Below are 22,726 nucleotides of genomic sequence, written 5' to 3'. Positions count from 1 at the left end.
TAATTTAAACAAGTAAAACTATCTACACATTGATCTGATTTGGAAAAAATAAATACTACCACTAGTAATCATTGAATCTTACTTCATTATTAATGGGATTTAAAATCTGTGTTTTACAGAGTGAAACAGAAGGCACTTACTGCTCATTCACAACAAAAATACAGTTGTCCTGTGATGGCTGTCCTGTCACTGGATGTTTGCAGGTTACTTTTCGTTCATTATGACTGTGAAAGAGAGAGAAAGAGAAGCATTAGGCAATAAGTTTTGACTTTCCAGCTCAATTATGCAAATTTAGTGAAAACAGTTAAGACTATTTCATTATGGCATATAACAACAGAAGTGCACACATTCAGAAAGGCATGTCTATATATACACACATATTTATATAAACACACACATACTCAAAGAAAAAGGATGAGAACTAGAATTGAAGAATCTTCACTGGCACTGCCAGACACTGGCACTGGGTTGGCAACAATTCTGAATTCTAAAAGCAGTAAAAGTGTTTTTAGTTCATATATGAACATCGATAATTCACTTCAGCTATGGCTTTATGCATTCATTAACAGGGTTTCAGTTGGACAGGGAGAGGTTGAACATGAGACATGTAACTGCTCTGTAAGGATAAAACACCAGTGTAAAAGGATTGTCTTCATCCTCAGGACATGAAGATACTAGTTGAAAATTTCCAATATTGCAGATAAATACCCAGTGACTTGAGTAGGAGCAAGGGGTTGCTATCACAGTTCTACTTTTGCAGACTTGACTTTTTAGTTCAGGGTGCTGCTCAGAAGTGTCTTCCAATGGCTGGGAGGCTGAGCTTCATCCCCAACAGCACAGAAATGCTCCTTTTGCATTATCTCATTCCCCTGCAGACCCTGATAGAGCACAGCAGCTCCCACAGCTTGGAAGAAATTGCCCAAATTCAACAACTATCAGCTGCTGCCACACAGGAAAGAAATGTCTGGGCTTGAGTCCTGCAGCTTCTGAAGAGAAGAGGAGAAAGGGAGGGCTGGCTCTGGGCTCCTCAGCTCAAAAAGGACAAGGAACTGCTGGAGAAGGTTCAGTGAGGGCCGTGGGGATGATGAGCATCTCTCCTGGGAGGAAAGGCTGGGAAAGCTGGGCCTGTTTAGCCTGCAGAAAAGATGATTGAGGGGGATCTTATCAGTGCATCCACAGAGCTGAAGGGTGAGTGCCAAGAGCCCAGGGCAAGGGGCACCAGCTGAAAGACAGCCAGCTCCACCTGAATGTGAGCAAAAAGCACTGAGCACTGGAACAGGCTGCCCAGAGAGGCTGTGGAGCCTCCTCTGGAGAGATTCAAAGCCTGCCTGGCCACCACCCTGTGTCTCCTGCTCTAGGTGGCCCTGCCTTGGCACAAGGCTTGCACCAGATGATCTCCAGAGTCACTTCATCCTCAGCACCTACTTCTTTTACTGCCTACACATTTAACCACCTGAACTTTCAAAACCACAAAGCACAGCTCACCTCATGAATGTCACACTTTCCACCCTTCCTGCTTCGTAAATTTAACAACCTGAATTTAACAACTATCTTAATATTCTCCACTTTTAAAATAAAATTATTTGGATCATAACAATTTGCAATTATAGAGCATTATTGATTAAAAGTTGCCTCTCAACAGAAGTCTAATAAAAAACCCACACTACTTTCATGGTGAATGAATGGAAAAGCTTTCATAAACCTAGAGTGCAAGATTAGAAGAACAGCCCAATTCTCTGCACTTCCTCTACTGGGATTTTAGAAACCTGCTAATGCCTAAATGGAGAGACTATGTCACAGAGCTTAACTGATGAGCTGGCAATTGCCAGTGCTTTATCTTTGCTCTAAGTTCAGCAGATTTCTAAGTTTAGCCCCTGAAGGAGCTGTTGTTGCAGAAATATATCAATTACAACGGGGAGACAGGAAAGAGACACTCCGAGGACAGTCTGTGCCACTCCTAATTGCCCTGGTCATACAATGCCTCTCAAGGAATCAGCCCAGATTAAAAAGAATTCAGATTCAAAACATTCCTGAGGAAGCACCCAGGTGTCTTTGGCTGGGTGGTTTTTTTTTTTTTTCATTTTGTTAGTCCTCTTTTTCTTCCCTTCTAAAACCCTTTTTTACCCCCTCTGACATTCCAGAAACTCTCACATCAAAGTGAAAAAAAAAAAAACATCAAAAACACACTATGGAGATGAGCTGGCCAAAACGCTTTGCCAAAATTTTGCCTTTGTATTTGCATTAAACCTTGGCAGGTGACTGCCAGCTGACACCCATAAATGTGGAAATAAGTGGATCAGGACTTCTGCTCAGGGATCAGAAACACTCAGGTCCACCCAGGAGGAGGCACATCCCATGTTTTGTGTGAGTGCACCTCACTGCTGACACAGGAAGAGGCCACACCCAAGGGCTGCAGTGGGGAAACCACACAAATCCAGGAGGGAAAGAAGGGACAGGGCAGAAAAGTGGGAGAGGAGAGCAGAGGAAGCAAGACTCAAAGAGTATTTTGCTCCAGGTTTGAGTCATACATCAAGCTAGCATTCCAAAAAAATCCTTGAACAAAACACAGTTTTCCTCACTAGTCACACAGATGCTGAGATGTATAGGAGGTAGTTAAGATTACATAAAAAAGGCAAAAACATATCACAGACATGAACCACGCTCCTGAGGACTGCACAGCACTTTCCTTTGAGAGCTGAATAGGCACTTCCTTCTAAAAGGGTAAAGCAAAGGGAAAAGAGGCTTTTTTTCCCTTCAAGGCAAAGAGAAAACAGGTTTTTCTTTCCCTTCAGTTTAGACACAAGTGAAATTTCAGCTTGGAAATTGAGCTTGTGCAATTAAGAGTGATGACTGTAAATATGTCTAACTGGATGAACAGATTTTAAATGCTTCCATTTGAAAACTTTTTCATTACTCATCTAATTAGTGCATTTTTGGCAGTAATTTACCTGGTATTTTGACAAGGCTCCTCAAAATACTTGTGCAAGGTGTAGTGAAGCTTGATAATTATTGTCATAACCCTCCCACATAACAGCAGGTTAAGGCATTTGTTTCAAACTCTGTCTTGCAGAGCACAGAGTTTTATTCAAACCAAGCTACAGTTTGATATTCACAATCTTCAACATCCAATCTAGACAGTTGTTCAGTTATCCATAAACTTCTGGCTACACACATAAACACAGAATTTCATTTATTATACTACAATAATCTATACATCACCAATAAATCTCAGGGGAAATAAAGCAAAAACCTAATTTTTTTACTGAGAACTCTGATTTCAACTTCATACCAAGTCCAGTGTGTAATTCAGAGTTTCAACCCTGCATATTTATATGTCTGTACTTTATTATGTGGATTTATGATGATTCACTTTGACACAGCCAGCTAGAAGCCAGTGTGTTACTTTTCACTCATGCAGAGGTCCACCCTCTTCCTTCTCCTTCCAGTTTTTCCCATGTTTTGAGAACACAGGATAACCACACACAAAGTCTTCTGCACTTTTTCTAAAGGCCCTAACTATTTTAGGATCTGTATTAATGGCATGCTGAACACTAGAGAGAAAGACAGGAAAAAATTCCCTGTGCATTTCATTACTGCTCATGAGCATGTTCTCCAGACTTGGTCTGTGGCACAAACTATTCCTCATTCATATTTGCTACTGGAATGTGCTGGGCTCCAGAAATCGACGCTAAGGTGACATGAGAGAAGCAATTCAATGCAAAATAAAGCATAATTCTTGCATGTATCAAGATAACATTCTGTGCTTGATTCCAGTAGTGGTTTTATACCTGCCATGAAAGAATCAAAATTGAATTAACCAAACCAACAATAAATGTGTAAACACATAACCCTAACCACAACAAAATACTCTCACCTGGGTAGAAGGTCAATTTTTAGATATCTCAGTTCAAGACAAGTGGCACCAACCAAACAGCACCAACTTAACTTGAACCCTTTTCTCCAGAATTTTCAAACTTCCCTTTTCCAATCCTTTCCTCTGAAAGCTGCAAGCTTTGGCATCATTTATAAAGCAGCACATGGACAAGCCCCCAGATTTATCCTGTTCAGGTTAGAAATGACAGTAACCTTGAATTTGACTCATATTATTTGCCTTCTTATCTACTCTCTTTCTGCTTTCCATCCTTTGAGACTCTTAATCTCTTCAGAAGACAGGATTATTTTACTTATTTTCTAGAACATGTTAAAAAAAAAAAACAACTTTGTTGTGTAGTTTTAATCTACTCACTAAATGTACAGTCAACAGCAATCTTTCTGTTGGTCTAATGTGATCCAAGGACTACTGAAAAAAAAAAAAAAGCCCTCAAATATATCATTCAGAGATATTATTCTGTTTGTAAGCAGCAACTAAGCACATCATTCCAGGTGCAGAGCTTGCCAAGAGAAATCCTACACAAGCAGGTTTCTTTGTTTTCTATCTTTTGTTTTCAGGACTGCTGACCCAAAATGCTGTGTACTAATGTTTTGTTCTAACACACATTACAGACGTCAGCCAAATCAAAATTCTGATCAGTTTTGCTATTTTGAAGTCACTTATCATCTGTCAGTATATTGCATAGGAAATTAACTCAGATAACTGCAGTTGGAATGGAAAAAGGAGATATGCAATCCAGTTGTACAGGACGATGCACACAGTTAAAATGAAGGGTTAGACCATTTTTCCTCTGGGACAGAGCAGTGCACTCAGAAGTGGTAACAAAGATCAAAGTGCCAGGGTGGAAACCGTTGGTTTGGGGTCTCTCCATTGAATGATTTGGTTGAGCTCCCTGTCCTCTTAAAAAAAAAAGAGCTGGGCCAGAACTCCCAAAGACACATCTGGTTTTCTCCCACTCAAATTAAAACTAGATGCCACTTCAAAGCTTCTCTCATGCCCTTTCTTTGCAGCCTTTATTTATGTGTTCCTCAGTGCTAAGGCCTTCTCATTTGCTTATTGTCAATGTGGCCATCAAAGCAAAGGCTGAATACAAACAAAATCACAAACCAGGACACAACTTTTAAGAGGCCTCCACATCTTAAATTTAGACACACTGTCTACATTTGACAAATGAGCACTGAAGAACACGTTCCAGAAGAATGCTACACCAAATATCTGCTTCCTAACATTTATTCTATGTCTTAAAATCCACAGACTGGCAACCTCTATTATAATCTATATTATCAGACTGATAATCTCTATTATGGATACACACAATCCCTATATAGCACAAATATGCTGAGAGATATTTCTTCTGAGAAGCAGTTCTATGCATTTTTTATGACAAAATACTTGAAAAGATGACAAATAAGGCAAGAAGACCAAGATTACCAGAGCAATAACGTCATTCTCACTGCATTAATGCTGAATTTCTGCACTGATATTTAAAGGTAAGGTTCAACTGGAAACAAACATAAGACAAGTCTAGGGCAGATTTTTTTGGCTTCTATGAATGAAGCCCTTCATTCCTCAGCTGGGCTGGGGAGATGGGGGTGAATAAAATCAACTATCTCTACCTTGTGTGCTTGCTTTGTAGCATAAGAGTATCTCATTTTTAACAGCAATAAATGCAGTTACAGTTACCTAACTAAGAGTTGTCTGAACCTGGAAAAATTTAAGTAAATGCAGTCCCTACACAACTGCAAGCAAGGATGTGGTCTGTGGCTTTACTGCCACTTCTATTTTACTGAATCTGTAATGCCACATTTCACAGCAAACAGCAAATGCAAGCACTTTTTTGCCAGCGCTATCATACCCCAGAATTATACGAGCCTTTTTTCAATTAAGGTTTTTCAACAACGGCTTTGGAAACGGGGCTGCGTGGCTCCGCAGGGAAACATCTGAGTGTGGCAAACTTAACATCAGGGAGCCCCAGCAGAAGTGGGGGTGAAGAGACAGCCAGTGCCAAAGTGCTGACAGACCTGTAACACATCCCATACGCTGCTAAGAGCAGAGTGTTTCTCACCCTTTGTGCGTGCACACGCTTTTGGGGAAGGTGCAGGCAAAATTCTACTCATTTTCTTGCCAGACAATGCAACACCTGAAGTGTAGTTACTGCTGCCACCATTTTTTCTGGGATGCTCTGGGTGTATTTTTTCAGGCAACCTGCCAGTTCTGTAAGACTTTCCTTTTAAGCCCTCCTCAGTTACAGTTACAGCAGCTTTGGTATCTTTGCTGCTGCTGTAGTGAAAAGCATCTGGACATTTCTACACAACTGACTGCACTCCAGCTTTTATTTTTATTTTCCAAAAGATTAAGCACTGCTGCCCCAAAATTATAAACCTTCCTCTCAATGGGACCATTCTAAACCCACACTCACATTCCAGTGACAATATTCATATGAAAACAGCCTTTTCTCACTTGAGCAGGTATGATTAACATGCTCTCATTTCGTATTTCCAACATAAAATTAAGTTTACGTAAGCAAGAGCAAACAAAAAAAAAAACCCTCTTTCAAAATGCTAGGATGAAATACTTGCTGAAACAGCATGCACTCTATTACAGATTGAGAAGGTGTTACTAAAAAAACTCCTCTTTCTAATCAAACACTCCATTGTCAGAAAAAGTTTCTGTTTTCGGGGTTCCCAGAGCTTTGTGGGAGGTGTCTTTCATTCTGCAGGTAACATATCTGGGAATCTGTAAAATACTGACACTCAGTAAGGGCCACAAAGCCATTGTGGTAATTTGTGAGCTGTACCTGCCATGTGTCATCAATTTATGCAACACTTCATTACATTTTAAGCCCTGGGCACAGGGTCTAATACAGTACCTTGACAGCGGCACTGCAGATGAAGAAAATTTTAAATTCTGTAAGCATTGCTCTGTAGCAAAAACGCCTAACACACTGTTTGCTATCTGAGGTTAACCTCATTTTATTTTATTTAGGAGAACAGTGAGGTGGGTTTTAGAAGGCAGAACTGTGTGTAAGCCTCTTGAAATCCAAGGATCCTTCAAAGGTTAACTCCCTGGAGAGATTCCAAGAACTAGAGTTAACAATTCTGAAGTGAAACCCCACAATGTGTTTTCTAGAGAGAGCCAGGGTTTGCAGCAGCATGGTCCAGCAGGTGGTTTGTGGAGCAGAAGCAACCACTGGATTCTCCACTCTGGCTGCTGCTGCCTCTCCCTGCTGATGACAGGACACTCATCATCATCTCTGAGGTGAGGACTGGAAGGAAGCAAATGTCACCCTCCTCTTCTCAGCCCTGGTGGGGCCATACCTGGAGTGCTGCGTCCAGTTCTGGGCTTCTCAGGACAAAAGGGACACAGAGCTCCTGGAGGGGATCCAGTGAGGGCTTCGGGGATGGTGGGGGGACTGGAGCAGCTCTCAGGAGGAAAGGCTGAGGGAGCTGGAGCTGCTCAGCCCTGAGAAGGGACCTCATCCCTGTCTGTCCCTGCCTTCAGAGCACGGACTGCAAGGTCCAGCAATGGTGGGACAAGAGGAATGGGCAGGAACTGATGCCCAGGTTCCACCTGAACACGAGGAAGAACTGGAACAGGATTGCCCAGGGAGGTCATCCCCCTCACTGGAGAACTTCCAGAACCATCTGGACACAATGCTGTGTGCTCTGGGACGACCCTGCCTGGGCAGGGAGGTGGGACCAGATGCCCACTGTGGTGCCTTCCAGCCTGACCCAGCCTGGCATTCCCTGAAGACTGACAGCAGATGTCTGATCAGCTGATGTTTTCCAAAATCTTGCTTCCCTGATGCAGGAGAGACACTGCAGCCTCTCCTGAAGAGGTAGAGAGGGTAGAACTAGTAAAAGCTAACTTGTAGAGAGGGCAACAAAAACCCACATTCAGTTAAGAAAAACCCACAAAACCAAAAACAACCCACCAACCAAAAAAAAAACCCCGAAAACAAACCAACAAAAATGCCCCCAAACAAAAAAAAAACACCTGTTTGAAAACAAAGAAAAAGCTGTCTTTGCTGCTGGAGTTAGACCACTCAGATTAGCACTAATAAATTGGGACATTTCATTAATAGGGGTTAACTAGAAACCACTAATTGGTGTTTTCTTACACATACAGTATTAGAGATTTTCAGAACAAGAGATAAACCTGACTTGAATTTACAAATGAACACAGATTGCATGAGCACAACTGTACAACACTACCAGAAGAAATTCATCACACCAAGCAAATTAGAGATAATTGAGCTGTCTTAGTCACCCCCTCTACAACTACAAGCATCAAATTCAGTAGAAACTTTTAGCAAATGCTTTTATAGCTACATAGCAACTTTTACTGTTTTCAAAGCTCACTAGACAGAAAATTATCTTCACCACATACCACTAAGCTCAGTTATGCAAGCCTTGGCCTATTTCATTTATTAAAAGCCTAAGTGAGATGTGCTCTTGAGCAAGCATGAGAAAGAGAAGTGGGAATTCAAAAGGCAGCTCTGACTTATGCTTCCATTTCACTGTAGGAAAATTAGAGATATTTTACAAGAGAAAGCAACTTTAATAGCAATTCCTCTTAGCAATTTTAACATGTTTTTCAATAATTGTATTTTGAAAAAAATGCTGAAGATACTTATATGAAAAGTGAATGCAGACAATTTAAGCAGTTTACTGATGTGGAAACAGTTGTGCATTTGTTCAACAAACTCCCCCTACAGAACTGTAAAAAAGCTCCTGAATTTATTGAGTTACAAATCCAACAGATCCATAAAAACAGAAAAATATGTATAATTTCAGTGAGTTACTACCTCAAATTCAACAGCAGAATTTCAAAAGACACTTGGTAAAACCACAGTGTTGCTTTGCAAATCTCTCTAAGCACAATGGGATCAAAAAACCAATATTCATTAACAGAAGTAGTTAAATATCTTATTTCTCTTAAGTTTTCTACCTTTGGTGACATTTTTCTCTTTCTCTTATTTGGTAGTGTTTATCATTACTCAGGTGTGTTTGCTTTTTGGGTTTTTTTTTGTATGAATGGTGGGTTGCTTTGGTTTTTTTTTGCACTTGGTGTTTTCTTAAGATTGTGTAAATCACACCAATCCTTTAATCATCTTAGCCAAGGTTATACAGAAGTGTAACAACATTGCACTGTTTCCAGACAGCTACACAACTTCCATTTCTTGATCACTTCAGATACCTGGGAACTGGCACAGTCACCACACAATCACACCTCTGGTAAACAGCCATTTTCATTAAATAAAACCACATTTCTATTAGTAACTCAGCAGAAGTTTTAGAAGAAAACCATGTTTATAAAGCACTTAAATCAGAATACATCAGGTCAGAACTAGACCTTTCCTAAGACTGCTGAGAGAGAAAAATGGTCTGGCAAACTTCTGCCAAGTCATTGTCATCTGGAAAATGATTAGAAATCTTTCTTTTAGCAATTTGACAGAAGAAAGTAGCTGAAATGTTGGTGCACCCACTTGTCTATCAGTTGTGACTGTGGTACCTATTCAGACATCCTGCATTTCAAGCTGTCCCTCCCAATAGATCCTAATTTGGAAGAAATAAGCACCGAGATTGAAATTTATAAAAATAATTATTTTATAAATGAACAGTCATCACTAAGGCTTTAATCACTGGCCTTCTTAAAGCCATTGTGAGGATTTAATTGAATAATCTTGGTGGTCCACTGAAAGAGCATATGCAAATATGTGCAGCAGACCCCAGAGGATAATTAATTGAAGCTTACACCATGTGTGGGCCTGCATTCATCTCAGACAAAAGAGTACAAACTCTATTAAAAAATATTCATTGCCTGTGACGTGGAGTTCAAGCCCAGAGACACACGGGGTACAAAGTGTGGCACTGAACTGGAACACCAAACGTGCCACTTGTCATCCCCAAGGTCCCAGGGTGCAGCTGAGCCTTGCTTAGCTCTCCTTCCTTTCAGTTCATTTGGGTGCAGCTTCAGGTGCTGATCATCTCAGAAAAATAATAACATTATTGCCTTAGAAGAGTAGCAGCAAGTTGTTCTACGAGTCTCCAAAAGATTAAAACATCTACAAGTCTCCAAAAGATTAAAACATCAGCAAGAGGTAAAATCGGTTTGGGGATTCGTTTGAGGTCACATGCAGATCAGAAATTGTCTCAGGATTTTCTAGGAACCCTCACATCCTTTAAAATAGACCCTACACTGTTTTCCTGAAACACCCACACCTAATGCTCATTTGCTCCTAAACCAGATTAACAATCCTGGTGCAGACAGAACATATTTTAATTTAGAGGTGTGGACGCCAATCAGGCTTGTGGGGGAACTTCAAGAACTGATCTAACTGCAGAGAGGCCACACATCCCCTCTTTTATTTCATTTTAAATGCATACTTAGTTAAAAAAAAAACATACTAAAGAAAAGCAGTTAAAAGGATGCTCCCATATACAAAATATCCACAATAAAAGTTATTGTGAGAAAATGAATTGATTTTTAGAACCAGTCTACCTAATAAATAGCAAAAAGAAAAGCAAGTCAACCTGAATACACTAAAAGATTAAATCCTATTTCCTTAAGTAATGTTTTACTTCTTCCCATCTCAATGCCAAGTTTCTTGTAAAATAAATATAAACCACAATTTAGACAGATGGTTGAAGAGGCAGCAACACCAATACTCACTATCAGGTAAGGAAGCAGAGCAGATGAAGAGTAACACTTTCTCTCTAATTAAAGTAATTTAGCCTTTTAAAATTAAGAACAAAAATCTATACAATGGGTAAACACAAATGAATTATTTAAAGTGCTATCATAAATACATTACACTAAAAGATTTGCTTTTTAGAACGTGCTTCATGTACACAGTCAGGTATTTTAAAAGGTGATTTGGCCAAAGTAAGTATCACAAGAAAAACAGCATTTAGGCAGCAGGATATATCATCATTCAATTTACCAGACGAAGTTTTAGAGCCCCATCTGATCAAGAGTTTACATCTGCCACCCACAGCTTATATGCAGACTGTCAATCACTTTGATGCCTGTTGGTCTCATATAATCAAACTGTTGGCTCTAGAAGTCCAGAAATTTCCATTTGACAAAAAGTATTTCTTGGCTGCCTCCCCTTGTATTTTCACATCTTCGATTTCAACACCTACACAGATTGATCTGCATTATCCTTTTACTTCACAAATGCAGAGGAACAACCACAGTTTATTTACAAAGAGAACTGTCAGCACATTTGACAGCTCTGCAGGAAAAATACCCAGCAAAACACTTTGTAATTCAGTAGTCCCCTAGTTTTACATCTCACAACTGCATCCTTATCTCACAACACAACGGAAGTAACAATTAACATTTATTAAAGACTTTTGCTGACCCAGCAACACATTCTGCTTCAGCAAATGGCACACCAGGTTGTGCTTTCCAAGGTTAAACTGCAGCAGCAGAGAAAACTACAGGACAACACCTCTTGAACAGACAGGATGCCTCCAATGACCTTCCATTAAACTCATACCTCAGCGACAGCCAGGACCTGGGAGCTGCTTTTCTTTCTCAGGTGGTTTTTTCAAGCTCAGGGTACAGCAAAGTGACATGGAACTGGCTTTTTTGGCAACAGCTGACTATTGTGTAAGAATATCTTCAGTCTCAAGCAGGCAAAAGTGATTTTTTGATGTGTTTCTAAGGTGTTTTAAGTGTTTTTAATGTGACAGCAGTTCATCCGTACCTGACATTTAGTAAGAGTGTAACTATATGGTAATGAAAAACATCCTGGTGAAGACTCAGTTCATTGAGAAACACCTTATGGGAAGTGAAGATCAGTTTATTTCATTTGTGTCAGAGCAAGGGGCCAGGGACAGAAGAACACTGGGATCACACTCAATGTCAGTCATTTCATGTGATTTTAAAACGGGAAAGAAAACCCCAGGGAAAACCACCCTCTGTACTGGGTGGGAACATTATTTTTTATTGACTTTTTTAGGAACTTGTTTAAGTTTTCCTTCTGTTAAATCTGGCTCTGGAAACACTTTTAAAGGACTAGTAAAATCGTATCCAAAGAAGTCAAATGAACTGCTGTCTACCATATGGAGTATTACTCAATTCTCCTCTTACCAGTAGAGAACATGAACATAAGGAAGAGATTTGCAAGGCAGGGACTATTCATATGAAACCCAGAAGTGAAAACTCCTTCCCCCACCTTTTTTTCTTTCTGGATTACACATTGTATCAGGAAAGCAGATTTTAGGCTACATTTCAAGACTGTAAAACAGAGGATTTGTAAAGAAATTGGTTTTTACAGTATCTCTCACCTTATAGACTCTTTGCAGAATCAACTTTAGAGATGTTCCAGATCTATTAGGTAACTATGCTATGCAGAATTTTTACAGCTCTCCAGCTACTCAGTACAGTTCCACTTGTTATGTACCTTCTGACATTAAATTGTTTCTGAATGGTTTTCTTCTGGCATGCCAAATCTCCTTGCATTCTTTATGGGGATCCAGCCTCTCTATCTGTGCACTCCCTAACTCCAAAGCCTGGCAAGTTTGGAGATGTATTTATGGCCAGCAGGTTTGGAGTAGCACAACACTTTAGAATTGGCACAAAGAGGAAAAAACCCAATACCCCTGGCCATTCCTGGCTGAAAAATACCAGCATTTATTTGTTTCTTTGCTTTAAACCCAGATTCCTGGTGCCCACTGGAGCTCCAGGCACCACACAGCTCATGGAACAGGAATCACAGACTCTGTTTAACTCCTTATCAGCCTGGTTCTGTGCATCCTGCTCTGATGAAGGTGGCAGTGAAATCTCTAGAACAGGCTACTGGCTAGAGCTGGATGGACAACAATGTTACTTTTTAATGGTGGACATCACAATAAAAGAGTCCCTCGAAGACAGAGCCCTCGAAGGTATTTTTGAATATTATTCTCCTCCTATGCAATTTGCATAAATTCATAAAGCAATGAATTATAACAGAAGAAGGCTGGGAGAGGACAAAAAAATACATCAGTTCACCAGCAATTCCATGAAGAATGGGGACTAAAGTAAGTTTTGCTTGTTGAAAACAAACTGTCACTTGAAGAAGTCCTGCATGGGGTAGGAATTTAGGGAGTTTGGCCAGACTGGTGCCTGGGGCTGGGAGGTTTCCCCATGCCTGCTGTTTCTATGGTGTGCCAACACCCAACATGCTCCTGATCCATGCCTGCCTCAGGCAGGGATTCTGAGGATGCTCTGCCAATGACAAGTCAGCAAAACATGTTTGCCATGGTCTCCTTCCTCCTCATGCCCTTTTCCTGGAGATGATTAAGGCAAAACCACCCAAACCAAACAATTCAGCCTACTTCATGCATTTTAAAGGAGCAGAAAATGCAGAAGCCAAAATACACATGGATCAAACAACGTCAGATAAAATTTATTTTCAGTTTTGTCTGGAGAGCTCCAACCCTAGAATCACTGGCAATTGCCTCATAACTAAAGTTTTTAATGATTTAATGCCAAGCTTGATTTCATAGTATGTTATGTTATAAAAGCAAACATGGTCTTCACAAAATAAGTGTTTTCAGTGTTTTGCAAGACAGAACATTCCAGAAAGTGAATACAGATCAATGTATGAGGCAAATAATAATAAAAAAAATGTTAAGTTCAAGCAATGAATTCATCAGCTTCCCCAAAAGCAAGTATGAACAAGTAACAGTGCCTTGCCACGAATGTTGTTCATATTTTTCCTCATTAGGCAGAAGGTATTTTGAGGTAAAGAATTTGTTCCATGACATGATCATGGCTCTAAACTACTTCACTGTTCACGTGAAATCAGAAATTTTTCCCTTCCTCTCTCCACCTCCCCAAATAAACACCACACTTTAAGCTTTTGAAAATTTTTGTCTGCATGACAGCTTTCACTTGCTTACTGCAAAAAAATTTGTTCCTATGGCTAGGTAAGGGAATCTGCAGGTGACACTGAATGTTCACACCTGGTGCTCCAGCAGGGATCATGTTTATTTAGATAAAACAGGAGTTTCAATAGCAGAAGAACCACAGTAAAATAGGCAGACTGATACACCTGGCTCAGCTTAGAAGCAAAGTCAGAAGTTTCTTTCAGTCATGTAGCTCAGTGACACACAGCTTTAAATATATCAATATATTCCTCTTCTAGCTTATGTTAGGTAGCCACACATTTAAATGAAGATATACTTTAAGGTTCAAAAAAACTTGCTCCTATTTAAACTGTATCCTTTTCTCCTTAAAAAAAAAAAAAAAAAAGGAAAAAAAAAAACAACCAACAACACAAAAAACCAACCCCCCCCCCCAAAAACAAACAAAATAAAACAACAACAACAACAAAAAAACGCCAAAAAAACCCCACCAAACAACAACCCAAATCCTACAAGAAAATGGGAAACTTACAAGCTATGGGCTGGAAAAAGTAACTGGAAAATTCCACACTAACTATGGCTCCAGTCAGTTAACCAACAAACCCAGAAAGCTTCATATTAGCAGCCATGACCCAGCTAACATATGCAGTAAGCATTTCTAGACCTATACTTAAGAAAGGCCCCTCATTCCATTCCCTTTTCTTTTCTGGAAAGAATTTAAGCACATTATTATGTGCTTAACTGATTAACTTAAATGTATAGCTGCATGGGGTTTTTTTTTTTGCTAAAGCAAAGCAGCAAATTATAAGTTTATGCACAATCCTAAATTCCTGTCAACAGAACAGCACAACAGCTTTTTGTGCCATTCAATCTCTACAATTCCAAACCTAAAATGCTACCAGCACCTCATTTTTGTGCATAGCCTCTGTATTTATTTCCATCTAATAGTACATTCAATATATCAAAAAGCACAGTGCACTTTAAACATCTTTGAAGACAGTTTGATATAACTGCCCATAAAACCTATTATGGCTAAGCTCAAATCACACTTAAAAAAAAAAAAAAACACAACAAAACAAACCAGTGATAAAAGTCACATTAAAATTTAACTTATCAAGCTTTAAGAGAAAAAAACAAAAAAGGCACCAATTTGGTAAGATAAACATCTCACTAAAATGAAACATTAAAATTTATCTAAATTCAACATTAGAATTTATTTGGGAACTAAAATGACACAGAAAATAGTTTTTCTATTCACGACAACAGAATTTAAAAAGCTTTTCCCACAGCTCATTGTTTTTAGTTCTGGGTTGGGAGCCAAACCACCTACATGAGGAGCCAGAGCTACAAAGGAACTTCAATGCTAACAGTCATCTTCTAAATCATGTAAATCATAAATATTACATCAGTTCTTCATCTGCAATGTATCACCACCACACTGCTGTACCACAAGAATTGCCAGTTGCTGCATTAATGAAATTACCCAAAGCACAGGTTTTTGGAAGCTGATGTATTACATCCACCCACAGCTCTGATTCAGACCATCCAAATTCAGTCTGGAATTATTTCCTGATGAAAATCAATACCTAACTTTTACTGAGATGAGTTGCAGTATTCCCCAGAATCTTCAAACAGATGAATAAGACATTTTTTTTGCATGTATTCATCCATCAAGGCTTGTCATCCTTAAAGGAACACCAAAAGAAAGCAAAACCAAAGTGACACAGCAAAACCCTGGGCTTCCCTTGCTAAATGCCTCTCTGGAGATACATGTGCTGTTATTTTCTAGCTATAAAAAATAAAAACCTTCTCAAAATTGGAAACTGACAAGAGTTCCAAGTGCCACAGGACTGCAGCACTTTTACAATTAGATATTTAACTGCCAGGGAGGAGAAAAGGAGACATGTATTTTATTATTTCTCCTATGAAGAGAAAACAGTTACCATGAAGTGGAAACTGAAGTGTTTTTCAATTATTTGAATCCTAAGCTACAACCAGATACTGTTCTGTGGGTTGGCTGGTGTTTTTTTTCTGAAATGATTTTTATGCTGACAGATTTTGCAGCTCAATGTACGACATCCCTACAGAAATAAACAGCCAGCTTTGCAGGTGATGTACACACAGATATATACACTGACTGCAAATGTACCTGGATTTCTGTTTTGTGCCCTCCACAAACATCCACAACCCCCAGAATGACATTTGAAACCTGGCATCCAGTAACACTGCCATATGAGCCGTGTGTTAAAATCAGGTACCTTACAAGTGTCTATTTGGAAAGTACTTCCCATTCAGCACTGAAACCTAATAACAATAAAAAACACCTAATAATAATAATAATAAAAAATCTCAAATTCCTGCTACATTTAATCTCTATGACATGATTTAGCAGACAAGCATGTCTAAATAAAAATCTTGGAAGTTAGACACAGTTACAGTAAGTAATAAACACAACTTCTACCCACAATTAGGCTCCCACTTAAAATCTTAACTTGAATGCTAACAAAGTTGTATTCTGCTTTGCATGTACTGTGAGTTATTGAATGCTGGATTAAAAAAAAACTAAAAAAGAGCGGTTTTTTTCCGAAGTGGGAGGAAATGCTTTATGTCTTAGGAAAAGCAATCATTAAAATGTGTAAGAATTACTCACCTGTCTCCAGAGACGTGAATTCTTTAGCAGAAGCTTGACGCACAAACAAGAAAACACACGTAAGGATGTGAGAGACGACCCTGTGCTCTTGGAAGCTGTTTCCCAATGAGTACTGCACAAGCCTGACCCAGAGGAAAAGCAACTTAGCTGTCAGGACTGCCAGACTCTGAGAAAGCTGATACCAGAGTGATGTCACTTATTCCTGAAATGTTACTGCAGCTCCAAACTATTGACTCTCTCCTACCAATAAAATCTCATCCTCTGGATGACAGAAAACAAAATGGTTTAACCACAGGATTAAGTTTCAACAGGAGGTAATAGTACAGTTTTTAACAGCACATCTCGAGCTTAGACAAACTATTACAGTCAGAAAAAAGTGAAAAAAAAAAAAAACCAAAACAAACAAACCCAAACCACAAAACACAAAAAAGGCCCCAGATGTTATCTAAATATGCTCTTCTAATTATCTCTGACCTGCAAAGATTTTCTTTCTGGCAGCAATGGTCAGAAAACAGTTCATGAAATGAAGGGGAAGAGCAAAGATGGCACCACAGCAGCACTGGGCACCTGAGTACAAAGCTCCAGCTAACTCAGCTGAGAAGTTCTTGGCCTGAGAGTGACCCTCAGCCAGGTCACCTTTCTCCCTTTTTTGATTTCTTTCTGCCCCAAGGTTTGCCCCACAATGGAAGCTCAATCCTCAGGATTTTGCCCAACTCCACTGGGAAACACTTTTTCTGGGATGGAAAGAAAAAAAAAATAATAATGAGCAAACCCCATAATGCTTGTGTGCTAAAATCAGGAACTTTTAATACTGAAATAGATGTATCCAAACTACTAATGCAGCATGTGAAGCTATAAATGCTGTGAAGAACAACACAGAAAGCAAAGAAATGATCACAACAGGCACTGCAGGAAATTTCTGTATAGGACAGAAAAACCAGGGACTAATACTCTACTTTAAAAACATAAAGCAGGAAGGAGATGAAGAGCATTAATGAATTATTTGGTGCATAAAATTCACTTTTGTGATAGTAAAAAGCAGAGTTGCAGTTGAAGGGGTGTCTGGGGTCTTCTACAAAATCCCAAATTTTAAGGCTAGAGCGCAGAGATCTTTCATATTAAAACCCTAAACATCAAAAATTATCTTCATGAATATTTTCAAATCGGCGTCACACACATCTTTAAATATGACAGCCCACAGATTTCCAGCAGTCCTGAGCCAAGAGCAACCTAAATTAGAGCTGGTTAGCAATCAACGGGGGCACTGTGTGGACAAGCACCACCTTCAGTCAACCACACTGGGGGCAGTGCAAGCCTTTCTGCACACAGAAGGCCTGGATTTTGGACATTTGTTAGTGAAAATATGTGAGCTGTAAAGAGACAAGTCTCACAGAAAAAAAAAAAAAAAAAAAGCAAATTCACAAGATAAGATAAATGGTTACTTGTTAAAAAGTGATCCCACACGTGCAAGATGAGAAATTCTAAGGAATGCATGAAGTAACCAACTAGAGGGAACACAGAAGCCTTCAAAGCAAAGAAATGGCAACTCTAGTTAGAACAACAGAAAACACTGCTCTGATAGGACTGGGAAAACGCCCCAAAAGTGGCAGGCAGTCAGAAAAGGCTCAAAATGGGGATTGAAACCCGAGTTATCCCTCAATTTTCAGTGCGAGCAGCATCAAAAGCAGAAGCTGGGGGGCAGAATGAACTACAAATAAACGCAGGGAACAAGGCGCCGTGGGGGCCAGGAAGGAAGTGGTTAAAGAGAAGCAGCCAAGTGCTCAAGCAGTGCCCAGGACACTCCTGCCAGAAGCCTGCTCCGAGCTCATGGGTGAGATCATCAAACCCTTGTGTGTCAGAAAGAGGCTGCCTCCAAAATCCCACAAGTGCTAAACCCCAAAGGCAGGTGACCTATTTTGAACCAATTTCACCTGTCGCGCTTAGAATAGCACAAAATCTGGAGCGCAAAACCTGTGAAATGCTGGGGTTTTTTCCCCCCAAAAAAGTATGGAATGTGAGACTTGAGCCAAATATTAACAATGCAGAAACGAGTCAGGAAATGTAAGAGTTCTATTGTAAAATGTAGGTGAACTTAGTGGGAAGAAATGATGATGTCTAACATCAGTTTAGAAGGTTGAATGATTTCTTTATTATAATTATGTTATATAATACATTAATATACTGTATAAAGGAAGATACTAAAACTACATAACTACTTTTCTAACTACCATATCTAACTAACTCACAACTTGTGATCCTGTTCTTGAGAGTTTAGACACAGGTGGATTGGATTGGCCATCAGGCTCAAACAAGCCTCACCAGAATCCAATCAAGTAATTACCCCAGGTAAACAATTCTCCAAACACATTCCACATGGGAAAAACAAGGAGCAGAAATAGACATTGTTTTCTCTTTCTTTTCCTATGTGTACCTCTATGAAAAATCTTGAGAGAGAGGGAAATGTGCTTGCTGCAGAGTTCTACCATCAGTCATGTGCTAAGTGGTCAATATTAGTGACTGTGCCTCCTTCTCTTGCTTGGCACAATTAATTTACAATACTGATCCACTGCTTGAAATGAAGTTAGCAATCTTCTTTTTTGTTAGAATATGATAAGTTTTATAGAAGTAATCAATCTCCTGTTAGTTCTGTGGCATTAAAGCCTCTCATTGTAGGAGCTGTGCTATTTCCAGAAGAATCTAAATTTCATTAATACCTTCCAGGCCTGAGTTCAGTGTTAAGACTTGATGAAGCATTAGCACATGACATTGGAAGACAAAGATCTACTAGTTTTGAGACCCAGAAGCTTACCAGAATGTAAGGGTTGATTTTGAAAGTGAAAATTTTAATATTTAATTACACAGACCTTCTGGTTTTTTTCCAGTTTTCAATTTCATTTAAAAACCAGTTATTTCTGAAGGCCTTCAAACTGAGATTGCAGTCAGTGCTGAAGCACCATTGTTTTCAACAAAGAGCTTAACCTCCTAAAAATATAAGACAGCTAAGACTAATCCTAACAGTCTAAATCAGAGTAGGACAACAGGACACACTTTGTCACTGTTGAACTAGGGAGTTATGGACTGTTCCACTTAACATAATTTGCTGGTTTTGAGAAGAATTTTGTGGGTTTTTTTTTTAGCCAAACCAATACAAAGACAAAACAACATAATTGAGCCCAAGGAGCAGGGGAAAATAAAATTGCTCTGGGCACATATGTACAGTCAACCACATGGCAATATTACCTTTATTCTCCACAGAATTGAGGGGTTTATGTTCATGTCTAACATACTAAGATCTTTACCAAGTTATTTTACGAAGGTCTTTAGATATTTGATTTAGGGAACATGCTTTTGTTAGTTCAACAGGCTGCCTTATGGACAGTCAGTGTAAATGCTATAATATACAAAAATCTTAGGTCAAAAAGATGTCACACAGGAGTGAGGCTCATGCAGAAGTGTCAGATGAACAAGACTCTTGGTGGTCATCAAGTTCAACCTCATGCTCAGAGGTAAATACAATGCCAGATCAGATTGAAAAGGCCCTTGTCCAGTTGAGTTTCAAAAACCTTCAAGAAGGACCTGGAATCATTCTCTGCTCAAGAGGCTTGGGTTTTTTATTATTATTATTATTTTAATCTGTTAGAATGTGCTTTATTGCAGTTTATGACCATTGCTCTTTTTACAGTCCTGGAGAGAGTCTGTCTCATTTATGCCTTAGGTAGAAAGATGTGGCTGGGGGTGTGTATTCTATTTTCCCATCTGCTAGATGTGGGGCAGTTCTCTTCTGCTCATTGGGCAGTTTTCTTTATCTCTACAACCAATCCTCCCTCCAGGAGATCTCTGCTGTTCATGGCCACTGAGTGTCCCTGCATGGCTGAGAAAATTCCAGCATCCCATGGGGAGATGCTCTGCCCAGGGGAGGAGCCAAGCATTCCTACCTGGATACAATCTGAGATTTTGGGACACCACAGCAGCCTCTGCCCCACTGCATTCCCAGAGGAGCAGCTTTCTGCCCCACTGCATTCCCAGAGGAGCAGCTTTCTGCCCCACTGCATTCCCAGAGGAGCAGCTTTCTGCCCCACTGCATTCCCAGAGGGAGCAGCTTTCTGCCCCACTGCATTCCCAGAGGGAGCCCAGGCCCATCTCCAGCAGCCCTGGAGCTCCAGAGGAAAACTCCAGCCTTGTCCAGGATCCTGCTCCAGCAGAAGCACAGCTGGCACTGCAGGAGGGCTGAGCCCCCATGGAATGGCACTGCTGCCACCACCGTGACCCACAGCCTGCCAGGGCCTGCTCTGACTCTGGCAGTGGTTTGGTTTTTCTTGTATTATTGCATTTGTATTTTTAATTTTCATAGTTAAGAACCAGTACTTCTATTCCTACATCTTTGCCCGAGAGCCCCTTAATTTCAAAATTGTAATAATTCAGAGGGAGGGGGTTTACATTTTCTATTTCAAGGGAGGCTCCTGCCTTTCTTAGCAGACACCTGTCTTTTCAAACCAAGACAATTTATAAAGTCCATGTGCCAAAGGCTTTTGTCATCTCTTTAGGCTAAACAGATGAATCCCCTTCTAGCACATTCAACCTCCTGGCCCTGTAGCCTGCTAGTGCTGGACTCACTCATGTTCATCTCTTTTCTCTCTCTCACTTATGTGACCAAAACCAGACAGATTATTCCAGAAGAGATGGCAATAATCACCATTCTCCCCAGGACAGTTAGCCTTCATCCCCATTACAGCACATCATCCTGCTTGTCTCCCACCAGTACCCGCAGGCCATTTTTGGGGTGCTGCTCCTCCACCTGCACACTGGCCTTTGCTCACCTCCAGCCTCCTCCACTCTGCTCACACCTCCAGCTTTTGCTGAGGTCTCTGTGGGTGACCACCCTGAGCCTTCCTCCCAAGGGTGCTGTTATGCAGGAACTTGCTGATGCTGTGCTCTGCTTGACTTGCTGATCAGTGAAAAAAAAAATAGTTCCACCCCAGCAGCAACTCCAGGAATTGACAGAATTGACAGAATTCAGGCTACAGGGCCAGGAGATATGATGCACCAGAAGAGGCTGAAGGGATTGATGTGTTTAGCCTGAAGAGATGACAACAGCAGGGACTTAACTGCAGCCTTTCATTAACTACATGGAATTTATAAATGAAACAGACTCTTCAGAACTGTAAAAAGAGCAATGGTCATAAACTGCAATAAATCACATTCTAACAGATTAAAATAATAATAGTAGTAAAAAACCCAAGCCCATTGAGCAGAGAATGATTCCAAGTCCTTCTTGAAGATTTTTGAAACTCAACTGGACAAGGGCCTTTGCAGTCTGATCTGGCATTGGATTTACCTCTGAGCATGAGGTTGAACTTGATGACCACCAAGAGTCTTGCCCATCTGACACTTCTGCATGAGCCTCATTGCTGTGCGAGGAACTGGCTTGCTGATCAGTGACAAAATAGTTCCACCCCAGCAGCAACTCCAGGAAGGACTCCCTGTAAACAGCCACTGATTTGAAACTTCAAATTACTGATTGCTTATGGTGCAGTCAATTCTTCACCATTCATCCAATCCACACCCCACACTTCAGACACAAAGGTACCACATGCAGATACATCAAAAGCCTTGCTGAATGCACGTGGTTTCCACTCTTTCCCCCTCAGCTGCAGAGGCAGTCACTGTAGGAGGTAGCCAGCTTGGTCAGGCAAGATTTTTCCTTGCTATATCCATGCTGCCTGTTTCCAATTACCTTCCAGTCTTTCACACGCCTAGGAACAGTTTAAATGAGAACTTGCTCTTTAATATTCTCAGGGAAAGAGGTGAAGCTGACCAGTGTTTAGTTCCCTGGATTCCCTTTCTTGCCTTTCTTTCTTGAACACAGTAATGCTTGTCTATTCGCAGTCATCAGGGTTATCCATGTTGATAAAAATCACTCTCATGGTGACATCTGTCAGCTCACTCAGCACCCTCAGCTGTTTATGCTCCCAGAATAAGAATCCATGGCTGTTTCAAGCATCAGTCAAAAATAATTTTAAAGTGAATGTCGTATTAAAAAAAAAAAAAACAACAACAAAAAACACAACAAAAAGCAACCTAGGAGGGGTAAGGGTCTTAAGGCAGCTTGTATCTGTCAAAACAAAAAAACAAAAAAAAACCAAAGAAAAACAAAAAAAAACAAAAAACAAAACAAAAAAAAAAAAAAAACAAAAAACAAAAAAAAAAAAAAAAAGAAGAGGTGGAACAACAAATGACCCCCACAGGAAACAAACATATCACTGGTCCAGGTTGCTGGAATGCTCCAGGATCTACTGGGAACTGCCATCTGATATTTCTGCTGTA

General features: G+C 40.1%; 1 protein-coding gene across 6 annotated transcripts in view; it reads right to left on the bottom strand.

Moving 5' to 3' along the window:
• PLEKHA5 (pleckstrin homology domain containing A5) overlaps nt 1-22,726 on the bottom strand; it is a 165,278-nt gene that overhangs the window by 71,404 nt on the left and 71,148 nt on the right. For all 6 annotated transcript variants that reach the window (XM_053942711.1, XM_053942717.1, XM_053942712.1 and 3 more), the window contains exon 4: nt 141-224. In XM_053942711.1, coding sequence (XP_053798686.1) covers nt 141-224 — 84 coding nt within the window. The remainder of the gene's footprint in view (nt 1-140; nt 225-22,726) is intronic.

Source organism: Vidua chalybeata, chromosome 5 (genome assembly GCF_026979565.1).
Source record: "Vidua chalybeata isolate OUT-0048 chromosome 5, bVidCha1 merged haplotype, whole genome shotgun sequence".
Classification (NCBI taxonomy): domain Eukaryota; kingdom Metazoa; phylum Chordata; class Aves; order Passeriformes; family Viduidae; genus Vidua; species Vidua chalybeata.
This window is presented reverse-complemented; position numbering and strand designations above follow the sequence as displayed.